This window comes from Apteryx mantelli, chromosome 2 (genome assembly GCF_036417845.1).
Source record: "Apteryx mantelli isolate bAptMan1 chromosome 2, bAptMan1.hap1, whole genome shotgun sequence".
NCBI classification, from domain to species: domain Eukaryota; kingdom Metazoa; phylum Chordata; class Aves; order Apterygiformes; family Apterygidae; genus Apteryx; species Apteryx mantelli.
The window spans coordinates 146,106,777-146,129,631 of record NC_089979.1 but is presented as its reverse complement, the minus strand read 5'-3'; the positions used below and the strand labels follow the sequence as shown (position 1 = coordinate 146,129,631).

The 22,855-nt window shown below is 38.6% G+C and overlaps 1 protein-coding gene across 1 annotated transcript in view; it reads left to right on the top strand.

The window, feature by feature from the left end:
• The window catches only part of FAM171A1 (family with sequence similarity 171 member A1), an 88,762-nt gene that overhangs the window by 56,590 nt on the left and 9,317 nt on the right, over positions 1–22,855 (top strand). The window contains exons 3-5 of the mRNA XM_067291753.1: positions 45–137; positions 5,632–5,790; positions 11,145–11,321. Of these exons, the coding sequence (XP_067147854.1) occupies positions 45–137; positions 5,632–5,790; positions 11,145–11,321 (429 nt within the window). The remainder of the gene's footprint in view (positions 1–44; positions 138–5,631; positions 5,791–11,144; positions 11,322–22,855) is intronic.

The following is a 22,855-nucleotide window of genomic DNA, read 5'->3' as shown; positions in this document are numbered from 1 at the left end:
TAAGAATTCAAATATATCACACTTAAACCACTTCTCTTCTACAGTGTTCTCTTCACTGAGCCTTGGCCTTCTTCCTGAACGCTCAGCTACTCTAATGGTCTATGATGATGTAGTCCAGATAGTCTCAGGATTTCAAGGTATGCTGATTTGTGGAAGTTGGAATTGAAATTTAAATGACACTTAAAAAACCTGACAACCTGGCCCTTTCTGAACTCTATACAGTGGATGAGACCAGGTTTTCCTGTGAAATTCCTGTGAGTTCACTGAGGGATGTAGGGTCAGGCCTCTCCTCTGTGGGATGGTTTTACTGAATTGATTAATAGCAAAATTATTCCATAACAACTGTGACTAGGGAATTTTAGTTACTTAGTAATAAACAAGTTTGAACTTCAGTGTGGCAGTTGAGAGCAAGAGATTAAATTTCTTTCATTATCTGTTAGATGTTTCTTCATCTAGCCTCATCTAACCGTCCTTCCAGTAAACATTTTCTGATGTTGTTATTCTCTAAGAATTTTCTCTAGTTTTAAATTGTTCCTTGATTCCTACTGTGAATGCCTTAGAAATTTAAAAGCATAGGTGCATTGAAAATTTCTCATATGCATTGTTGGATAGCATATACAAACGTGCTTTTCTTAATTACTTCCTGTGGACCCCTTAGCAGATCGCCTGCAAACCCACGTATTATGAAACCCTCTGTATTAGAAGAATAAAGTTTGGAGCCCCTTTTCATAAGGCCAAACGTGAAAGTAAAAGCAACATCAGTATCAGACAGATGAACAGTGTGTTTCTTGAATTGCACAGTAGAAGATTAAAAGGTTCATCTAGTAGGGATCTGAGTGATACATAGTCCAATTGCTCTGATACACTGAGGTAAGTCTCTTAACAAAAGAACAGAAGTTCTTAAAGATACCTTGATAACCCCAAACAAGGGGCTCTCCTTCCTGTTAGCATTCTTATTATGCATAAACTGTGTATTGGTTTTTCATATGCAGTATGAATACCATCATTTTGAACTCTAGCAGATAGTTAATAAACAGGGGACTACTACTTTCAATAATACTTTAAGATAACCTTGTTTTATCTGAGGGAATATAATAACATCTTTTATTATGGTTAGAAACCATCTAGACACAATAGGCTTTTCATTAATGAGAGCACTAGATATGACTGAAGCTGAAAAAGCACTAAACAAATTATGTAGCTGCTGGAACACTCGGAGCTACATAACAACACAGCTGTGGTACGTATATTCTGCAGTTTGAGAGCTGACGTTATCTAATGGGGTAAATTAGATGGACTATGGAGTATGTTAAACCACAAGGGATTCCAGTAGACAAAACATGAAACATTGTTTACCAACAGTATTCTGCTATCATGCTGTATTAAATAGTCTTACTCAAATGTGCTTATATTATGCAATTCACTGAAAAAGAAAAATATTTTCATTTTTATAGTTTTCTTCAAAAACCGGGGGACATTAAAGGGCAAAAGGGACATTTAACAGCTAAGTGGCACTCATGGATATTTTCCCCACAGTCTTGCTCCCTTCAGTGAGTTTCTTCAGGGTGTTCCCAGTATTTTTAAACTAGAATAATATAACAGATTCTGCCTCCATGCTGGCATGGCAGAGAAGGAAAAAAAAAAAAAGGAAGAAAATGTTACCCAAAGTATTCTAAGAGTTGGAATTTATTTGAACTCTCATTCTTGCATAGTAAAAACTATTTTATGGAACCAACCCATGCTCCTTTTCCTGGGAATTCTCTTATAATGAAACCTAAATGAAAGACAGCCTAGACATTGTACCCACGTTTGAATGGGATCTCTCTAATCCTGATCCAAAATCCTTGTGACCTAGTTTTTCTGTTACTCTTCCAATTTATTTCCCAGTAACTTCAAGCTGCTTCAGAAGAGATGATCAGGAGTCACCGTAGTGCAAACTGAGAACAGAGCAGAACTCATTATACTGGGAACAGACTGGGAACACTGGTGTTTAAAGCACCAATCAAAGAAAAAGAAAGGTCTGTCTGGTACACTAAATTACCAGTTGCCTTTGAATAACTAATCAAGCAAGCAACTTATTATGCGATTGAGAAGTTTGTCTGAGTTGATGAAGCCAACTTCATTTTTTGTGATGGGATTACAGTCCACTGCTGTATTCTGACAGTAATTGCGAGGGATGGAGCTTACCAGCTGCTGAGCCATTCAGGTTATGTAATACCAGCACAGTGACAAGCTCAACTTCAGCATTCAGAGGGTGGGAGCAGTATGGCTATCCTTTGCCTGTCTCTTACACATGAGCAATTAGAGCATGGGTTGATTATACTTCAGATGTTACTTAGCATAGAGTGAGGCTCAGACAACAGCGTGGCTCCACATGGCACACCTCCAGTGTCTGCTCGGAGGCACTTCTTGAGATGGGTACATCTCCAGGTGCGCATCAGCAAAATGGAAATGGCAGCAGTTGAATCATGGTTGGTTTGTTGGCAGGAGGTTGCTTAAAAAAGATATAATCAGTGCCCAAAAGTCCTTCCCCTTGCACCACCTGCCAAACGGAGAGAGGACTCGCATGCCAGTTTTACACTTGAACATATTTGGGTTTTGTTTTGGTTTTATAAGTCAAAGCAAGTTATCTTGAGTAATAAAAGCAATAGTAATAATCTCCTCCTTGTGGTAAGTGTTGACTTGTTGAAAAATACTCTCTTGTAAGACTCTGGTCAGCACAGATGTTTCTCTCTGTTTTACCACTTCCAATTCCCACAGCAAGGCTCTTCCCAAGCATAAGTACTAAAATGCTCTGTGACCTCTGCTAAAGCAGTGCGCTGATGATCTTCTAGCAAGGTGGTGAGAGTGTTGGTGGCTACCTCTTTCACAAGCCTCTCACTTATGGCTTCCGATCTTCTGCCCCTTCAAGTCACTTGTGGGGTTTGGAGAGATCTGGCTGAGGAGCTGAGAGGGGAGTCACAGCGAAAGACGGGTTTCAGGCGACTTTCTCACTGCTGAGTTTTCCTGCCACCAGCAATGCAATGAGGAGAGGAGGAAAGGCGCATTTCTTTGCGGAGCTGAGGTTAATTTGTGTGGATATCCCTGGTGGGAAGAAGGGGACATAGCTGAAGGGAGAGAGAGGGCAGCGTGTGGCAGCAAAGCAGTGTGCCTGGGGGGAAGACAGCTTTACTGGTGTAAAGACAGGTTCCCTTGTACAGTCTTCACTGGGGTGCATTCACTTTAATGCCCAGATTTCCAAACCCATACTAATGAATTAAGCATCTGCCAGGCAATGGTAGGCAAATATTTCTATTCCTGGTTTATGGAAAGGTTAAGTGGCTTCCCTGAGGTCCAGGACTTGACCACTGACAAAGAACCTAGATTGCTCGGGACGTTTCTGTATGAAGGAGTTTGTGCTTGGTAATCGAGCATGTGAACTAACTAGTTATTTTGCAGACTAATTTATTGTATGGGCATGCTTTATATATGCGCAGAGTTGTTGTTTTGTTACAACAAATGATTGTAAAATTCATTTTTCACAGGGAGTTGTTTCTGAATAGCTAATGCCTTAAAATGTGCATCCTAGCTTATTGCTGTGCAAGTCAGCTCTGGGGCTTAGCCATAAGAGCATTTTGTGTTGTCTGCAGCATCCAAGAAATTAAGGTTTGCTTTCAGAGTCTCCCTAAGAATTTATAATTTGGCAGCTCATGGCTCTCCCAGGTGCTACAAAATAACCATCCTTTAGAAAAGGAAACTCCAGAGCTTCCCAGTGAATTACTGTGTTAACAGGCTCAACAACAGTTATTTTGTTTTTAATTCTTAATTACTTGGATCTTCAGAAATATAATACCAGTTCTTGGCAACTTGAATAATTCATCTTAATCAGATCTTTAGACAGCTGAAAATCCTACAATTTTGCATTGAACTGTTAGTAATAATCCTAATACTGGTTTCTTTGTTGTGTTTTTCTTGTTACTGTGGATGCTTATCCATATGGAACATATGAACCCACATAGCACAGGCATAGACTCTTGAATGTTTGAACAGATCTGTCCCGGAGGTGCAGCAAACTATATTACGGCATTGCAAAGCACCAGGGAGATAAGTCTTCCCCTGAGTTCACTGCAGTCAATTTATTTAGTCTTTTATGTTGTTTTCCATTTAAGCCTAGAAATGGGCTAAGAGAGATTTCTTCCTGTTTCAGACGTGTATTGTTTAATGACTACCTTCAGCATTTAGGGATACTGCTAGTTTTGAGATCCTGATGTAAATACTTCAACATTTCAGAAATTAAAAAAGAAAAATGGTGTTCCAACCTTTTCTTGCAAAGTTACTAAAGAAATGACAGCTAAACAATTAATGATCAGCTCTTTGGAAATACTTATTTGCCTACATAGCAATTCTTTTTGGCTGATACAAAATTTATTGTGTGGAATTTCATGTTTCATCATAATTATAACTCTTGCTAGAAGATAATTCAAAAGATTTGACTCTTCTGGTTAATGACATTGGCAATTGTAAAATTTAGCAGTTGTGAGTCAAGCTCTTTAATCTTTTTGTCAGTGTGGTTGCATGTAACATAAAGCTACTGCGTCAGGAGAAGAGAAGCAAAACTGTTTTGAGTTGACATCTTTGAACCACATAGTCAAGTATGAATTAAGAAAGAAACTGCTTGCCTCTTGATTTTATGCTGTGTGGGGAGTGTTCTATGAGTATTCAAAATGAGCTCTGGAGAATACAATAGCTTTTGATTTAAAATTTAATTTGCATGTTGTACACACAAACTTGCAGATGGAGTCTTGCTGTGTGTTGCTAGCTGAATGAATGGTGAGGATCCATTGAAAAAGACTATTGACTTTATAAACCAGGGATTTATTTGGGACATGAAATGAAATAGTACATGAAACAGTCTTAAATCATGTTGCAGTAAAGATCCTTCAATTTAACACCTAGTGATCTTGAAAAAATGATAAAACTATACAAGACAGAGGAAAACAGAGAAATCTTACATGCCAAGTAACCTGGTTCTATTTAGAAGATGTGTTCATTGCCTAGAAAAATATGGAAACTGTTTTCACCCAACCTTTGACAAGTGAATCTTTTTATATGGTGTTTTTAGTGAGTGTTTTCTCAGTGCTAGAGACAGTAACGTGGCCAGAGCTTTGTGAAAATAAAGTCGGAAATTACACAAGTTAATTTAGACTACAGGTAGAGTTCTAGTCTCTTAAAAGATCACTTTAAAGAGTTTAAACTATATTTATATTGTTATTCCAAAGGAAACAAAATTTAAGCAATGATGTTGAACTGCATACCTTTTTAAGCTTTTACATAAATTACCTCTGAATTCATTTCTGGTTTCAGTGGTATTCATTAAAAGAAGATTGTAATGAATTTTGAAGTGGTCCTGAGAATAGCATAATCAGAAAAGCTTATGAAATCAGATGCCTTAAAAATTTTACTCTGTGATACTTGTGGAAAAATAATAGCAGTTGCAAAATAAATATAAAAAAACCTGTATTTTCTCCACTTTTGTAGTAGCTTTCTGATGTCTCTGTCCATCTCAGGCTACTTTAGTTTGTAATAGAACTGCAAATGCACTCCTAAATATTCTATCCTCCCTGGATATAAAGTCACTTTTAATTTTTTTAGGGGCACGGACTCAGCCACAAGTTCACTTTCAGAGAAGATCTGTGAAATTACCAGAGAACACTAGCTACAGTGATTTGACAGCATACCTAACAGCAGCCAGTTCACCCTGGGAAGTGGACAGTTTTCCTTATTTGCAGGGATTAGATGGAAATGGAACAGGTAATGCACAATTTTTGGTTTTGTTCTGATTTCGTATTGGTCCGGGGATCCACTTCTTAACTTGACTTAACAAAATTCTTGTGGTATTAGCATCATCTGGTTCTCCTGCTGATAATCTTAATTATAGGAATCAATGTTTAAGTCAGCACAGAGAGCAAGGTCCTCCATCCCTTAAATGCAGCCATTGAATAGCAAAGTTGAGGACTCCTTGGCCTTGGGAGAATAGTAAAGTTTGTTACACCTGCAGTTTAGAGCTAAGTCTCCAAATGTGTCATTTTGTATTTGCTTTATGTTCCATTCAAAAACAGATTCATGTGAAGGAACAAAAGAGAGTTTTAACTTCAGAATACCATAAAATTGTTGTTTAATTTTTTCATAAAAATAAATAAAATGCCCATATATTAAGGATTTAGTACTCTGTTGTTCTGCTATTTCAACAGAGTTGTTTCAGTGGCTTTGTTAAATGCATTTTACTTTTGGATCTAGCTTCAGCCAAATACGCACAAATTCTTTTAGCACCAAAGAGGGGAAAACAAAAATTTGTAACAGAAACACAACAAGTATTGAACTCAAAGCCTTAATACGTTTTTATCACTGCCACTGCCTGTTACTCTTCTACTTCTCATTTAGTCTTGATTGAAATAATTGGTGTTGTGTAGGCTAGAGAAAAATAGAAGAATTGGGCATAACAGTCTTCAGATGCTTAAAATGCTGCTGCAGAAAGGAGAAGAATAATGTGTTTTCTGTGTTCATACTGGGACAGGAAGAAAGCAGTGGTCTTGCAGTGCAGCCAGAGAAATTCAGATTAGCGATCAGCAAAACCTTGCTAATGATGAGGATAGTTTAAGCTCCAGGACTGGCTGCTTGGGGATGCTGGACTGAGTTGGACAATCGCATGTCAGGCTGGCGTAGGCATAGCTGAGCCTGCTTTGAAGCTGGAGGGCAGGCTAAAAAAACCCTTTGAGGCCCTCCCTGCTGTTTCTCAGGATGCATTTACTTCTGATGTGGTGATGTGGTGATGCTGAATATTAGGGCACGTGTGTAAAGAGTATGTGAGTGAGCTTGCCAGTTTTTCCTCAGATAAAACCAGCAAAATAAACTTCCCCTTCTCTTTCTACAAATCTGAGCATCTTCTTTTCTGTTACAGTCAGAAATGTGTCTGCTGCCTTACTCCAGCCATTCTGTCCGCTTCAGTGAGCACATCTCATCCTATCTCTTCATCTGTCATTTCCCCATTCTCATCTTCAACCTTCACTTTTCTCTGGCTGCTTATAACTCAAACATGATGTAAGATCTCTTATCTTTTTTAAAACAAAGGAATGTACTTGATCTCACTCCTCTCTCCATCTGCTTTCTCATCTCCTTTCCTTTTATCTCTAAACTCACTGAACAAACTGTTGACAGTGTGAGGGGGGGATTCCTCTCTCCCAGTCCCTTCCTCAGTGCTCTGCAACCCAACTTCCTTCTCTTGCATTTAATTAGTCAAAACAGATCTTGCCAAAATTTTAAATGATCACCTCTCCAGTGAGTTACGCAATCAGCACTTCATCTCCCTCCTGTTTTACCTCCCAGCCTCCTACAAAACAGAGGTTGGCACCCCCTGATTTCCCAGTCTTCTGTATGCTGGTATGTGCAGACTACGATGGGAGCTTTTCTGTTTGAGCAGAGGGGTGCTCGATTTGACCTTTATTGACACAAAAGACCGAAACAACCTGAAAAGAAGCAGGGTTTAAGAGACTGAGAAAGAGCCTTATTTTCTGAATACTGCAGTCTTCAGTACAGTATAATATAGCGTATGAATACAGTATATTCATATATGCACTATGATATAGATATAATGTCATTTGTTTTTAGTAGAAGTTTGTCCTGGTGTGGAAACATTAAATTCCTAAACTTGGATAGACTTCCCCATTTTCTACATCTCTAAGTGACTTGACAAAGATTTCACCTGAAAAACTTCCTGACGGGGGGGGGGGGAAAAATGAGATCACCACCTGCTGGGGATTTTTAAATATTTCTGTTCTCAAGAAAAGAAGAAAAATACCATGTACAAATTTTAGAATTCTTAAGTAACTTATTAATTTGCATGGGAAAATGTAGATTGTTCATGAATGCTGTCCCTTTTTTTCAATTACTCTTCTATTCATTTACAGTTCTGTAGACTTTTGGAGCAGGTCCTCCCATTTGTTTAAATATGCTCGATTTTGTGACTAGTATTTATCCAGGGTGAGTTTACAGTTGTTTTAACTAAAATCTATTCTCTTGGAGTTGAAGAAATGAGTTTTCCCATAATCCCAGCTGGGTGTGTTGAAGTAGTAATATGGAGCAGTGAAAATTCAGTGCATGAATCAGCTTGTTCCAAACATAAAAATTCAAAGCATTTAGCGGCAAATAGTGATAAGCCTGTATAATGTTAGCTTATTGTTTGTATTAACAACCAACTAGTGAACACTAGGATGGTTTCACAGGATCTTATCCTTTCATCCAAAGTAAACAAAACTTCCATAGTCTGCAGTAATGGACAGTGCTCACTAATAATCATTACTCCTGATGGTTTTGTAGGCTGTTTGCTTCTTTACAAAGAGTCAAATCTAAGTTACCATGGTTTTTCTCCTGACTTTTCTAGAGCTTTTTACAGGTCACCAGATGTCAAAAATGGCAAGCGATAAATGAAAGCTGACATTTATTGAAGTCAGCTCCCATTTAATCTGTGCATGTGCTTACCATTTTTATAGCATCTGAGAGTTTCATAAGCATTGATTTTAATTTACCTTCACAACAGAAAGGAGAAAAGTTATCTTTAATCAGCATTTATCTACCATACAAGGTGGCAGCCTAAAGGATTTTTCTTCTTGTCACAGGTCAGTGGATTTCAGAAACTTCTTTATCTTCTAGTATAACTTGTTCAGCCCAGCACTGAGTGAAGTGTCAGTGCTCCTTAAGTAAAAAAGATGCAAATAGTGTTTCACCATCAGGATACTTTTTGGGGGGCTGAAAACACATATTTACAGGTACGAGGTAGATATCATATCTTATCAAGACACTAATGAAAGCAAAATTTAAAACTTTAAATCTCTAAAAATAACTAAAATATAAAACATAATTTAATTTTAGATATTAATTTTAGATTCTAGAAATACTTATGTTATACCTTTTTTAATTTGCATATGCTAAAACCTGACCAGGTTATGATATAATTTAGCAACAGGAATTTATTTCTCTGACATCAGCCTGATGGAAGGTTGTTTGGTATTTCATTCTGTGCTAACATTGGTAGTATATGTTGTCATTTTAAATTAAATGCTGTTTACCTGAGTTATCATAAACAATTACCACTCAGTGTAACCCCACTCTAAATAAAGCACCTTCCCAAAAATTTTCATAATCATCTCTCACACTTCAATGTTGAATGCACTTGACAGAATTCTTACAGTGCTGTGATACCTGTCATCACTGAATTTAGTGTTTCAGGTGTGGAATAGATGGTTTAGATTAATAATGGCATGTGTGGCTTTACTGTGATAGGTCAGAAGTTTTAATATAGTTCAGATCAGTGGAGATTGAAAGCCAGTTCTGTTGTGCACTTGCATGGTGGTTGATGTGAAATTAATTGGTGGTCTAAGTCTAGTAATTTAGGAACAAGTGTCAATCTGACAGAAATTACAGGCGTATAGCAGAGGCTGTGAACAATCATGAATAAAGGAACAGCCTTTCCCCACCAATTCACTCCTCTTTCTCTCTGCTTTATATTCTAAGGCTGTAAGGGGATAATATCTTGCACCATTGGAGCTGATAATATAAATGTCTGGGTAGACTGGCAACCTTCCCCTACTCCCTAGTTGAATTCCCAAATCTTATTTTTCTGTTTTGTTTTGTTTTTGTTTTCCTGTCACCTCTGTGGCTTTTTTATACGGCCATCTTCAGAGTACCTATTTGCTCAGCACTTTCATCCCTCTGGAAGATACGCTTCTGCCCCACAGCTTATAGTGAATCAAAGCAAATGGTATGTGCCTGTGTCTGTACTTTCATCCCTCCTCAGACTGTCGGCTTCGGTACAGTGACGCTCTCCTCGACATCTGGGAAAAACATGGGTCAGAGACGATGCTACAGCAAGCATTATGCAGAATTACTTCTGATTATTTCCCGTGTCTTCAGTTTGGCACCTCTCACAAATACTGTATTAGTTTAAAATTTTCAGGAGTTTTGTCTCCCCCCTGTTCCTGGTTATGTCTTAGCTTTGGTGAGCTGACTGTCATTTAGAGACGTGGAATTTAATAAAGGCCGTTCCTTGAGACTTAGTCACATCATAAAGTTCTTCATACTTTCCCACTGTTGCCTTGAATGTATTCATCCTAACGAACACCGGCACTGAAATATCGCCTGTTTTCAGTGCCTTAGTTTTAGCAGGTGGACATACCACTGTTGGGTGGAAAGGTGCTTTACAGGCTGATACAAGGCAACAGGATTACAGAAGGGATGGTATGCCTCTCTTCATCCAGCTGTGCACCCCTCTGCCTTTCCCTATGTGCAGACTAAAAGATGAGCCCCGCAGCAGGATTAGCAGCTGCACAGCCACCACTGCCAGCACAGAGGAGGCCCCAGGACGGCTCCTTTTAGCATGGGCTCAAACCCCCTTGTGAAACTTGAAGCTCAGTGTCTTCAATTTAGAGCTCAATACCTACTGCTTTGCGCTCCAGATCTTCTTTTAAACAGTACCTAAAACTTTTTTCCCCCCATGAATACTTACATACACCTTCTTTTTTTCCTCTGTCGTTGGTGCATTTGGTTAAATGGTTGAAAGGTTATAATATTTTTATAAATCATCTTGTTGTCAAGAAGTAACGTCCGTTGGCACACAGTTTAAACATAAAGAATGATGATGATTACCTTATATAGATTGACAAAAAAAGTTGGATATCAGAGTCATCTGTTTAGCTTGCTTTATTTCAGTGAAAGGCCAAAGGAAATACACCCTGCATTCTTACACATGAAACTATCATCCTTTGCAGTGCCACTGCATAGTTGGGTGTGAGCTGGTTATAATGCAGACTTATACAAATAAAGGCTTGTAAGATTTTTGCCATGATTATGGTTGCAATACTTGTGTGTATTAAGTAAAAGATGAATGAAAATGAGAAAATATATGCAGGACTTTCAGAATTTTCCAAAATTATTAAGTGAAAAATACAGAAGTATATACAGCTTGGTTGTGGTGAATTTTGTAAGATAGGGAGGATTAATTTCATCTTCCCTTGAGAAGTATATCAGTCCAGTGCTGTGGCATTGAACCAGATGGGTGTGTCTTAAATGTTGGGAAAATATGTAGTCATAATATTCCTTCATTCTCTTGGTAGGCAACAGCACTAGGTATGACCTCACCCCTGTCACTGCAGTCAGTGTTCATCTTCTCAACAGTGATGGGACTCCAATCCCAGTGAATGGCCCCATCTATGTAACAGTGCCTCTGCCAACAAACAGCAACTTGAAGCACAATGCACATGTTCCAGCATGGAGGTTTGACCAAAAATTTGGTAGGTAACATATAATTGTGATTCCCTAGGTGGCTTCACTTGTCTGAAATTATTGTCTCACTGCATTTATTATGTCATATTAAGGTCCTCACTAGAGTGTACAGAAATCTGTTTTCTTTTTCTGTCTAAAAGCAGAGAAGACAATGAGTTTTATTAAGCAATATGGCTAGGTATATATACTTGCATAGCATTGTGTTCCACTTCTATATCAAAAAAATATTGTAAATGTGACATTTTGCAAATGTTAAATATTTTATGTTAAATCTAGTTTGAGAAAATTTGATTTCACCCAGAGACTGAGAAACAGTGAGACCTATCAGCTATGGCATTGAATTGAAGTCTGGAGAAATGGGAACTAGTCTTGTCTTTGCCACCAGTCAGCTGTCTGACCTTTGGTCCATCTCATGTCTCTGTGGCTCAGTTTCCTGGCTCTCATTAGGAAACATAACGGTAACTTTTTTGTGAATGACTTTGAGATTGACTAATGCTATCAAGGAGGAAAGTACATACAGATTATTTAAAAAAAAAAAGGGGGGGGGGAGCAAAATTCGTGAAACATTTGAAAGGTTGGAAGACCTTATCAACATAATCTGTTAAATGCCCTCAGTTTTTTAAAATTGCTGGATGAACTTTGCCGTTGTGAGCAGGAACACAGAAATCTCTCCAGAAATCTGTGCTTTTGGCTCTCCGCTTTTTTTTTTCCACTGCTTGCTGGTATACCATGCTGACCTTCCTCCTACCTTCAAAGTGTAAAGGATTAAGGAGTACATAAGCCTTGTCCTAGTCTTCTGAAGAGGGGTGATTCCACTTCACCTATTCCACTGTGCCCTCTGAAGTATATACCAGGTGGCTGTTAAGAAAAAGAAGACGGGAAAGAAGAATGGAAGGTGAGAAGGGCAGAGGCTGTGTGGAAGAGAGAATAATTAGGAGCCAGAAATGTTGGTCTTTCTAGTGGGGTTTTGTCCCTGCAAGGCAAAAGTTTTAAGGCAGTTTATGATCACGTCCAGAAGTAGAACGACTAGCATGAAAACACTGTACATGACGGAGGGGAGGGGGGAGCAGGAAAGAGAGAGGTGAAGAGGGAAATAACCTTTTTGCTTCCTTCCTGCCTCTGCTGAAAAAGGTGATGTTTTTTTCAAGTAGCATTCCTGATAAAAGATGCCGTTGAATGTATTAGAGGGTAAAGCCATAGGATTTAATATAAAATAATTTTGAATATAGCCCAGGATTGAATTGTAGAGAAACAGTATGTTGAAAGGATTTAGAGTTTCTCTTAACTGTGGAAATGGCAATTTTCTAGTGGTGCCCTAACAGTAATTTTCACTTGCATTCTTCCTGAAACTGATTTTGATTTGTAATTCCAAAAACTGTTTTGTTTTCACTAGTTCAAAGAAGGACTGGGAAGACTGCCTGACTTTTTCTTTCTCCGCAAGAAGCAGTCCATCCCTAATCCTTCCTGTCAGCTGCCTATAGCCTGCCTCATTGCTGGCTACTCAGTGCCTCACTGCTAGTGAAATATTTCTGATTTTGGTTATGGTGCTTTCTCATTTATGGCCAAATTTCTGTGCCTCTGCAGTGAGGCCACAAAAGTGCTCTCTTACTATGGAATGCGATTTTCACTGTTGCATATAAAGAGGTAGTTACCCTGTTGGGTGTGTAGTATGTATTAGTATAGATCAATATGGGTTAATTAATCAGTGCTGCAGGCATGATGCTCCCAATCTTGAGGCAGGTTCAACCTTCTTACTTCATGAGAAACTGCTGGAGCACTTGTGATGTTGGAAGGGGAAGGCATAAGAACCACTACACAAGTAAGGTTTTTATCAGGCCACTTAACTTCCCGAAGCCATGGAGAGGAAGGTATTGACAATGTTATGGTCAGGCTTCCAGCTCACACTTGAGCTGAAGTAAGCATCTTCCTGTGCAACTGAGGATGTTCAACAAGGATGCATTTAAGCCCTGGCTGCAGCATGCCGGTTCTAGGAGAATTTTGGCCGCATCCCAACCAGTTCAAGTTAGAGCAGCCCAATCTAATAAATAGAGCAGCTACTCTATTTTGTGCAGGCCATACTAGCACCTTAAAGGCTGTCAAATTAGCTGTATCTTGCTGCAACATGATGGTACCCTGCCACCGCCCCCATTCCTGTTGTGCTTGGACTATGAGGGGAGGAGGATGCATGCTGGCTGGGGTGGCTTTGGCCTTTAAGAGTTTTCTTCCATGCTGGCTTCCTTAACTGGCAAATAAGTTGCTGTAACCCATTTGCGCTGCCAAATCTGTGCCTTGTCAGGATTGGCCCTCTAACCTCATTATTTTGATTTTGTCTTTCATTTCAGGAGCTGTTTTTTTCAGTGCTAGTTATGCTGTGGTCCTCCCTTAATAGATTTTCAGTGGCTTAAATTTTCACACTTATATCTGAAAATTGAGTAAATGCCAGAGATGGAGAACTAGGAATGCATTACCAGGCAATAATGGCATGCTTCTCTCTAATGTATTAGCAGTACAGTGGGTGCTTGTTTATGCAAAACGTTGTTTTTATTCAGAATACATGTGGTTTTCATCATTACTCTGTGAAGTATAATGTGCTCTAAAAGGCAGAAATACATTTCACTTTTAGGGGAGGGAGTGAGAAGGGACAGAAATATTAGAAATATATTTTAATCCTTAGAATCTCATGCACTGTTCTTAGCGCGTGATGCACTAATATAAACCCAGGGGCATCTGACTGGAAGTGCAGAGATTTTCATAGTTTCTACAGAAATTATGCATATTTGCATATAACAGCAGCCAAAAATAATTAATGGCTTTTTAGGATGTTTACCATAAACAATCTGTATTTTCATTACCACAGTTTCTGTCCTGGAGAGAGGACTGGGGAGAGAAGGGGGAGAAACAGCACAGTTTACTTAAGGCTGAGGGTGGCTTCATTGACAATGATGAAATAGCCAGAAAAAGCAGGCTGACATCAAAATAAGACAATCTGCTGCATCTATTTTATACTGATCCAAATAAGATATCTCATTACAAAACAAACTTACTGCTTTGCGTGCACAGCAAGCAAATTAAAGCAGTAATACCTTTTTGACTAATTAATAAAATGAACAGCAACTAACTATGCCCTGGAGAAGTTTTAGATTAAATGAATGCACCCAACCTTGTTCTTGTGTTGGAGATACATTCCACCACTTTTCTCTGCTGCAGTTCTTAGTGTCAGTAATGACAAGCACAGATGCATTAATGTTATGGAGTCATATACATTAAAATGCAACTTCATCATTCTGCACTGTTGATGTGCCTATATCTGATTCTCAGATTTCACATAACCCTGGAAGAGCCTTTTTGTATGTATTATGATACATACATATAGTTTTGAACATAAGAGATGTTTTGGATTATCATGTTATAATCAGGATTGCTAACTATTTTGTTTTTTTCCCCAAGCTTTATCTCATTTCCCTCAGAATCTGAAGAGCTTGAAAAACTTTTTTTCTTTATCCATAAACAGATGTTTGGGATCATGACTTCCCGTATATTTGCCTTGATGTCAGTAGGATTTACAGCAATATAATTAATTTCTCTATTCTTGAACACCAAATTTCTGGCCAAGGCTTATTTCTAGCTTTGTCTTCTTCAGTCAAAAGTGCTGGAAATGAATACTACAGATCCCAGCAGAAATGAAACTTTGTACCTTCTGTGTCATTTCCAGTTCCCACCAGCTGGACTGAGTAACACAGCACTTGCTCTGCTGTATTCTCCTCAACCCCCATTTGAATTCTTTATACTTTATGTTAAGGTGCCTATTTTTCATATGATTCAGTGAGCAAAACTGTAAGACCAGCATTCTTCATTTTAAGTTCTCAGTTTCATACCGCACAGTATAGAAGAATAATATGGCATCTGGACTTTTAGATCCATATCTAGAGCTGTATGTAGGTTTTTACCAAACCTGGTAAATAATACGAGTGCAGAGTGCATAATATGGAATTTGGGAGTTATTCTTCAGTGACAGTCTCAATACATCTGTTAGTTCGTTAATCCCAGCAAGTAATAGGCAAATATTTTCAGCTCCGTTTTCAAGATCCTTTGTCAAAGGACACTGGAGTGAAGGGGTTAAACCTCCACCCTTCCTCTCCTCACTCCTTATAATGTGTTCCCTTTTGTGCACTAATGTATAAATGAAGCGAGACGTGGCTCAGAGTACTATTTCTCTGTTCTTCATCTTCCCTGAACACTTGGTGTACATCTTGGACATGACCTTGTTGCCTTGAAATTACTAGCTTCTTTGCAGAGGAGGATGTTTTCCCCAGTGACTATAATCTCAACCATGTATTAATGTAAAGCGATGGCAAAATAGAGAGAAGAGGAGTATCTTGGGGAACTCTTTTTATAGCTTATAAAGAACAACACTTTATGTACTCATGCAGAGCTTGGTCAGTGCTTTCTGTCTGCATTTAATGCCATAACAGATGTCTAAATACATTTGAAAATATGGTACTTTTTTTTCTGGGTGACAGCCTGCCCTCAGTGGCAAAATTTCCATTGTTTTGTTTTTTTGTTTTTTTGGTTTTTTGTATGGTCAGAGTTTCCTACTTGTTTCTTCTTCAGTAAAATGAAGATAATATTTTCTGTCCTCAAAAGAAGCCATGAGCATATACTTATGTATAAACAGTTTTGGTACTAACTGGAATGTAGTTTTGTTGTATTTCATATAGGTGATGTGATGCTTGCTTTTTGTTCATAGTGCTTATAAGGAAAGAAGAACAACTATTGTCAGACAGAAAATGTAAACAGGTTACTGTACACCTAACTTCCTAATTTACTGCAAATTATTTGTAAATAAGATGACTTGTAAAAGTCTCTGATCAAACCTCTAATGCGGTAACAATGGTAGTTCAGCCAAAGAAAAGAATGACTTACGTTTTCATAGTTTAACTAAATTTACAACAAAAAGGATTTTTTTTTTTAACTTCCAATTGCCACCACATTCATACAAGGTATGACAGACAAAATAATTACTTAGCAGAAAAAAATGCATTCCATTGCTTGGATGGAATATCTGATACTGTGTATGAGTACATGTCTCTGAACTTGGGATAGATGGACTGCATTTGGAATACATACAGCTGCTTATATGATCTGGCTTTTCAAGAGCTTCTCAGTGGGTTTCACTAAGTTTGTTATGTGTGAGAAATGTACAGAACTCTGTTACTTTAACTGGCTTTCATATTGTCCTAAGCCCCAGCAAAGGATGCATTGTTGTACGAAGAGCAGAGCATATGTGCAAGAAAACACATTCCCTGCCTCTAAAAGTTTGCATTTCATAAAAGCGGTATAACCAGATCCAGAACACTTAGTTCGAAGTCAGATTTGCTGGTGATATGGAGATTTATTTTCAGATTGCCTGGAGAAAACCAAGCCTCCGCAAAGTTCATAGTTACACAATTTCTGTAGTTTACAAGCTCTTTGACAATTCGATTTTAACTTTCTTTTTAACTCAACTGTCAAGGTTAAATTATTAGTAAAAGATTTGAATAACACTGAGGAATACAGATTCTTAACTAACTCTTTCAAAGAATTCTGTATTTTGTGTGTTGCCATAGAAATGGCAGCTACCAAACCCAGCTTTTTATCATGTATGATGCCTACATAATAGGTGCAGATATAATTGCAGCATAGTAGACAGATCTCAGCTTTGAAAGGAAAAGCAGCTCTTTCTCTGATGCTTCACAGTGTAGCTCACTGAGGTATGTTCTCACTAACATGATTCCTTTGGAGAGGTGCAGTGGATCACAGGAGGTGTTCGTTGTTTGTTTATCAGTATGTACATTGTTTTTAAAACAGATGTTGTGGTTTTCAAATGTGTAAGTGATGTCAATGGATTCTTTGCCCCTCTCCCCACCTTCTCCCCTGTGTACCATCTGAGTTGCATGAATGGTGGCCATAGGAATTTGTGGCACAGCAGATGAGTTAAAAGAATATGTGGTGAGGCATTATGTGGAGATTAAGAGGACATAGAAGGGATCGAGTTGGTGTCAAAATATGATGATAATGCACAAATAATCTACCATTTTGTGTCAAGGAAATAAAACTTGAAACAAAAAACATCACGCCTGGGGACACTGATTTTAATAATGGACTATGTGTTGTATCCTATGACTGGCACTGTAGCTCCACCTACAAAAACCATACAGTAGAAGAGGGGAAGAAATGGACACTAGAATTCAGGAAGTGGAGAAAGGATTATTGTGTTTCTTAGGACTGCTGGAGTTGGAGAGCAATTGGTGATGGTGGAAGTAGAGGCAGGAGTGCAGAGAGCAGGAGGATGCATCACATCAGCTCAGCGTAGAAGAAAAAGAGGGTCAAGTATGAAGTGTCTGGGTGGGGCTGGAAGGAGCTGAGGAAGACGTGGGGCAGCTTTCCTCTGCGGCCTTGGGGAGATTGATCAAGTCACGGTGTGCTTCTGGCTTCCACTTCCAGCTTGAAAAATAATACCTGAATGGGAGTGCGATGGAAGGCTGAATGAAGTAAAAGGCATAAAGTGTTTTGAATTTTTTCAAGGCTTTTATTTATTTATTACTTGTTCTAGTAATTTTGTCAGTAACTGGCAGTGTGATTAGTAATGTGATAAGGTGAGTATTAAAGGCAGTATCTTTCATGTACACCAGTGACCAGGAATAGTGGAGCAGCAAGCATAACTAAGCTTTCCCATTTGAAATATAATTACTGGTTTATGTATGGAAGTCCTTTTTTTTTTTTTTTTTTTTTTTTTTTTTGGTCTCTTCTGTTCTGGCATTCAGGAAGGAAATGCTGAGGGGACCTAAACAACGCCAGCAGTTCTCTCCACAGTGTGCCCTGCCTTCTGCCCAGACATTATTAAAAGTATTAAATAATGAAAATTGACATGTTCTTCTGTTAAATATTTGGCAGGTGATGTAAGGGAAAAACTGAGTAGAGGTGACAAAGAAAATCTACCAAGCTTCTCAGACACTAGTAATAAATTGAACTGTTAGATTTCTTCCTTGCAAAAATCTTTTAGATATCATGTTAAAAGCGTGTGTTTTCCTTACAGCACACCAAATAATGATGGTACTGCTAAACCAGTAGTAGGATTTAAGCATGGAAGGCTTGTGTAACAAATACTGTAAGAGTGGATGAATAATGAAGGCATGAGCTGGGACATTTATTTTTTTGGTGTTGCTTAGCAACTCCAAAAACAAAATTGTAATATTAACTTAAATGCTAAGAATTTTTAAACCCCTGTATATTAGGGGGTGGAGGGGAGAGGAAAATGTCTACTGATAGTCAAGAAGGAATTTTTCAACTTCCTATTTCTGTGGCTTTTAGCTTTTTAGAAAATAAACACAAGTAAAACCAAAAACCCATCCTTCTGGAGTAAAACTTGGATGCTGATGCAGATTAGAGGTGATTTTCTGTTGGAAAAAAACAATCTAATAAGCAGTTTTCAATAGGTAGAATGAAAAGGTACAATTTATGTATGCTGGAACATCCTTGAAGACGTTTTCACAAACGTGCCCTTCATTAGCTCTAAGAACGTTGCCATTTGAATTGTCTAAATCAATTACTGCTAGAAACACTGTTAGTTTATTCTGAATATCCATTGCTGTCCCACACTCTATCTGATAATAACCTGCCTCATTCCTTTTGACACATATATCTCCATTTAACTGTGAATCTTTGCTTAAGCAGTGCAATCCAAGACATCATAGACATCATAGAAGAGATGTGTGCTGAAGGAAAGCCACTTCTCATTAACAAATGTTTATTTAAACATCTGTGCTATTAAATAGTAGTGTTAAAAGTATCTCTTTCCAAAACTCTTCTGTTCAAGGAAGATTATCTTATGAATAAAAATAAATTCATATAATGGGATTATGCTTAATTTGCTCTCAGGCTAATTGAATCCTCTTATTTGTCAAACCTATTGGAACCAAATCATTTGTGCTGTAAGTAGCACAGTTTTGTTTTCCTGTTCGGTGGCTTTCAGTGTGATTGGATGATCCTATCACCAGTTGTTAAAAAGCAACAAAATAAAAAGCAAATGATATTTTATCAATAGAGGAGTTTCCTACCAAAAGCTCATATGTAAAAGTAGTTTGTGGGGAAAAAACATAGCTATCATAAATTTAAATACTTGTGTTATTTAGACTTTAGGACTGTCCTTAGAGGAAGCTGCTAGCTAGAGCGCATGCTTGTGACAGTCATTTACCAGAGTTGTTTTGATCAGTGGTAGGAAGAGTACACGGTCCAAGTAAGCAGAAGGCACTGCAGTGGTAGAGACTGGGGAGGCTCTGAAACGGCCAGCTGATGAAGTTTAACATGAAGTAAGCGCTGGTGTATGTTCTCCCAGAGGGCAAGTTCTGCGCTTGCATGCTGATGTGCAGACTCCCACTGAAGTCAGTACACACGGCTAAGAGTGGCATTTGTCTCCTTTATTCTTGACTTTAATAGGAGTCACATGTGTGTGTCTAGAGCAGATGGCCTTGTGTGGCAGTTCTGCCTGAATGAAGCGCGGTCCAGCGTCACCTAAGCCAATAGGAAGTTTGCCATTGACTTCAGTGAGAGCAGTGTGGGGTTGTCAGCAGGCATGGTCTCACACATGGAAACCAGAGAGGCTTGCGTTTCCCTGCATTGCTCTGCAGATTAAAGTGATAGGGTCTAGCTTTATATGAAAGTAATGTCTTATTCAGGCATCGTGCATCTAGACTACAAAAGCAGACCCATTCTTGCCATCTGGATCCAGCAAGCTGTCACACTGAATGGTGTCTTTTGAAGTCAATACAACAGCTCTTTTATGGCAGACTGGCCATACACGCAACGCCTTGTTTGTGCAGGGAAATAGTCTAGAACAGCTTTTCTATAATGGCTTTTCTGCAATAGTCACCCATCTGGACACTCTCCTTGCTGAAAGTGCCATTTTTCAATCTGATTTGGAAGTAAGCTAAATTAAATCAGAAAAATAGCACTTCTAGTGCAGAATGTGTGTTGAAATGGAGAGTTTTGCTGTTTAAACTCACTCATCAAAATCTCTTCTTGCTCCCATTGGCAAGTCCTAAAAGATGCCTGAGATAAATAAGCATTCTTGTCAGAAACTAAGTTACGGCAAAGTAATAAGATGCTTCTCTCTGGCAGAACTTATTTCTCCTGCTCTGCTGCAGTCTTCAACTTGTTTCTGGTATTTGGGTATTTTTCAGTCAGTTGAAGCTCAGCTTTCTTTATCTGATTACTTTTTGATTAGTATTTCTATTAAAGTACTCTTTTTTGAATATACTTTGCAGTGTTAATAATGGTTGTTTTCTTATCTTGCTTTTAAGTGTATAAAGGAGGGCTGGGCAGCTGTTTTAAAAACTTTTCAAGAAGATATTTGTTAAATGACACCATTTATTCAAAAAAAATCAGTACTACTAAATATATTTTGGTGAGGAAAGAGTTAAACTCCTAGGTTTTCCCCCTACCATTAGTTTGAGCCAAGAGACAGCTCCCCTGACTTGAATCCTGGATCAGCATGTTGGCTCCACTGAGCAGTAATAGAGGAAAAAGAGGAAGAGAAATGTAAAAATGATCTATAAGCAAGAATGTCTCTATATATAGAATTTTCCATGAAGCACCAGACACTTTATGAATTGATGGTAAATTGGCCCAAATCATACAATGCTGATAAACTATACTGAATGTGCTGTTTCTGCTCCAAAGATGCATTGGCATGTTTTCTCTGGAACTACAAAACCCATCTTGAACAAAAATGATCAGTTCCATTTCATCCAAACATTTGTACTGCTTTTTGTTTATACTCTTGTTTATTTTTTATTACTTAACAATTGTTGCACATCATGCAAAACTTAGTAAGCAGTGGAGCTAGTTGGTTGTGCTGGCTTGGGGAAGAAAGGAAGTAGATGGGTAGAGGAGGTTTGGATAATAATGAATTAAATTATCCTAACACTCAGCCGTGCAGGGAGGTAAGACCTCCCTTCCCTCCTGAGTCCTTCTGCTTGGTTCTCCTGCAATTGTAATCCTGCCTGCACAGAAGAAACCAGGACTGCTTGCCCTTATGCCATCTGCAAGCTAGTGGATGGGAAAGGGCAGGAAATGGAAGGAGATTTTTTACTCACTGCCCCTCAGCCTCTGTCTTTGTTCACAAGAGGAGATATGTGGAGACACAGAGGGTAGTGAGCTGCACCTTCAAAAAAGGAAAACATCTTATTTCCCATTGCAAGGAAGAATCTAGGATGGGATAGGAAATCCATTCTCAAGGCTGCACAGCTATGCACTTCTGCTTACTCAAGGTAGTTTGAAAGGCTAAGAGTATAGCTAGTAGGTACAATGTGATTGATTTTTGTTTGGTATAAGGTCTGGCATTATATTGTTATTTATTGCAAGGTATTGCCCATAGGAAGCTATAAGAACACTACTTGGTGTTCAATGGTAGTTAAAGTGATATTAGAACCAGGATATTAGAACCTATAAAGGATGAAAAAGAAGAGAGAACTGGAAATGCTGTGATGGACTTGCAGATACTGATGGCACATCAATTCCCCATAATGCCTTGGTGGCTTTTGGCTATTTGATCTCAGGAGAAACAATACAGGACTTTGTGCTTCGACTGTTTCCACTCAAACCTGATTTGCTGCTGTTGTGAAGGATGGAGTTCTCCATTTTCTCCCATCATCTGGGGGGATACTCCATTTTGACAGTGAACTTTAAGAGATGGCAGAAATAAAAGAGGGGAGATTTTCAGCAAACTCTTGGACCAAGAAGGGGTCAGAAAAGGTACTCAGTGAGATTGTTTACCCGTGGTTCTCAGGAACCCACGCTTGGCATTGTCCTGGTGAAGCAACTTGTGTCCTTTGTGAACACAGAGTCATTTAAAAAGCAATTCTTTTGTAGCTGTCATCACATACTAATGTGCGGGGTATGGACTTTCTCATACTTAACAGAGAAGCACTGTAAGTCTTGTCTGATGATGTGCAGCACCAGATACATTATCTGGTATGTTTTTAAAACTCTTAACTGTCCATTACAGAGAGGGGGAATACCATTTTTCCCTATTGTTACACCGACCAGTAAATTTCTGGAATATATCCAGTGGTTAGCAAAAACAGGTGACCTAAATGAACAGAAGACAAGCATGAAGCCTGACTGACCTTGTGTGGTAGACTCTATTGTTGTTTCCATTGCAAATACAGGGATTTCTTTTGTTGGTAAAACATGAGCAATCTGAGCTGCTGCTTGTTTGGCAGGATGGCAGCTGAGCACTGCTCACAGCAATAAGAGTGCAGCCTCTGTTAGCTTCTTGATCGCTGCATTATGCAAGCACAGTATTATTGAGCAAAAGGCTTTTAAAGAGGCATTACAAGGATTCTGTTCATTAGAATGCAATGTAAAGTGAATAAAGCAAGCTGGACACAAGTTCCCCCCAGTGAAGAAATCAATAATAACTTCTGCTCAAAGAGGTAACTACAAAAATAGACTACAAAGATGATGAACTTTGCTACATTGCATACTTATGTGTTCTCTGTGT